The 2,187-nt window shown below is 45.2% G+C and overlaps 1 protein-coding gene across 1 annotated transcript; it reads left to right on the top strand.

Annotated features, from left to right (window-relative positions):
• Positions 1-505: 505 nt before the first annotated feature.
• Positions 506-2,187, top strand: LOC124697254. Its single transcript, XM_047229874.1, has 2 exons — positions 506-1,172; positions 1,999-2,187. The coding sequence occupies exons 1-2, from the start codon at positions 506-508 to the stop codon at positions 2,010-2,012; spliced, it is 681 nt and encodes a 226-aa protein (XP_047085830.1). The 3' UTR covers positions 2,013-2,187.

The raw sequence follows: 2,187 nt of genomic DNA, 5'->3' as shown, positions 1-2,187 counted from the left end.
CCCGCGCCTCCATCCCCAGATCCACGCGAGCGAGGATGGCGCCAGAATGACGGGCCACATCCGGCGCCGCCGTGGCAAATCGCTGGCACAGCCTGACTCCCTGCCGGATGATGACGATATGCTCAGGGAGATCCTCCTCCGCCTCCCGCCGCAGCCCTCCTCCCTCGTGCGCGTCTCCGCCGTCTGCAAGCGCTGGCGAGGCCTCGTCACCGACCCCCGGTTCTTTAATCAGTTCTATGCACACCACCGGAAGCCGCCCCTCCTCGGCGTCTTCTTGCGGAGGAACCAGGGGCGGGGGGTCGTGTTCAACCCCATCCTGGACCCTCCCGATTGCATACCTCCTCGGCGCTTTGACCTTGGACGCTGCAGGAGCCGTGATGGTTATGAGTTGCTCGATTGCCGCCACGGTCTCGTCCTCATCAAGAGCAGGTCGCGGACAGAGGTCATTGTGTGGGATCCCATCACCAGCGAGCAGCGCCGCCTGGCCATTACGCCGAAGTTCCAGATGAGCGTCTTCAACGGGGCAGTGCTCTGCGCTGCCAGTGACCAGGGCCACATTCATGGTAGCTGCCACTCGAGCCCATTCAAGGTGGTGTTGATGTCCGGGTACAAACAATTTAATCAACCCCTTGCCTGTGTTTACTCCTCGGAAACTGGCATATGGGGTAATCTCATCTTAACAGAGGTTCGTTGTGAGATTTCTAGAAAACCTGCGATCCTAGTCGGCAATAGCCTTTACTGGTTGTGCAAGGGCGATGACATACTTGAGTTCGATTTCGGTGAGCACAGCCTAAGTGTGATCAGAGGACTTCCCGTTACAAATGATATCCTCTTTAAAAACCGTCAAGTCATCCGGGCTGAGCATGGTGCTATTGGCTACGCCATATTGTCATATCCTCACTTCCAAATGTGGCAGAGGGAAGTCAATGGTTATGGTGGTGCCACATGGGTGCCGTGGAAGACAATTGAAATGCATAGTATTCTTGAACTCCCTCCTCTGACCGAAGAAGTGGTGGCACTTCTGCTGGGGTATGATGACGATTCTGATGTCATATTTTTAAGTGTGAGCGGCAATACCTACATGGTTCAACTTAAGTCTATGCAATCCACGAAACTTTATGAAACCATCGACACCTATCACCATCATCCTTTCAAAAGTTTCTATACACCAGGTGATTGCTTATCCTTAGTCCTTATATTGTAGTACTAACCTAATCTAGTTATGTTTGTTACATGATTGCTCGAATACCTTCTTTCTGATTTTTAAGTGTGTACTAATAACTTGAACTTACCAATTGCCCCTTTGCTAGATAAACGAACTTATAGCCTTATACTTTAGTACAGTTTATCATTAAGTATAGTTGTCATCGTTATCCTTAGATACCAAATGAGTTACTCAGTTGGCACCTTTGGAACCTCAAAGATATTTATAGTCTTCTATCCCAATATGTTAATCGATTTTGATCTTGTTATTAATCTTAACTCCAAACGAACTGCTTTTGTTGAGTCCATGCTTTATGAACCAATGTGTTTTGGTCACTTGTTGATGACCCCTCCTGTTAGCGCACAAAAACTAAGCTGCATTTCTTCTCCGGCAGGCTCCAGTTTTTAGAAGTGACTACCCAAGATCACTTTTGCTGTTAAAATTTGTTAGTTTGTCATGTCTTAATTTTGCATGCTTGACATTGCGGGATGAGTTTACATGAGAAAAATTATATACCATGTCCTGGTTCTCTTTAGCTAAATTCCTAATGATTAAATAACTAAGTATGCTGCTATCAGGATTATTTGTTGCATTTTACAACAGATGAGTATATTTGTTTGTCTATTGCTAGTAATAGTATCAAAAGAGAGCTATCTATACAAAGTCAGTTATTTTGCTCAAATTATGTTTGTCAGCTCATATGTGTAATTTACTCACTGCTGCCTTCTCTTATGCATTTTTCTTTTCCTCGGAACTATTATTAATTGCCTGACATCTTATGCTTCTAGGTGCAGCCATGGTGGATTGAATGGAGCTGAAATGTTGCACATAGGATGACTATCTGGTTTGATTTGCTAATGTGCTGTAATAATTCAACTGGTAAGAAGATATTGTTGATATAGTTTGTGAGATCTGGACGCTAGACTGTTTGATTTTTTTATATGTGGAAAAAAAATCTGGCTGCCAACACAGGTGGCATAAAA

The sequence above is a fragment of the Lolium rigidum genome, chromosome 3 (genome assembly GCF_022539505.1).
Source record: "Lolium rigidum isolate FL_2022 chromosome 3, APGP_CSIRO_Lrig_0.1, whole genome shotgun sequence".
Taxonomy (NCBI): Eukaryota; Viridiplantae; Streptophyta; class Magnoliopsida; order Poales; family Poaceae; genus Lolium; species Lolium rigidum.
This window is presented reverse-complemented; position numbering and strand designations above follow the sequence as displayed.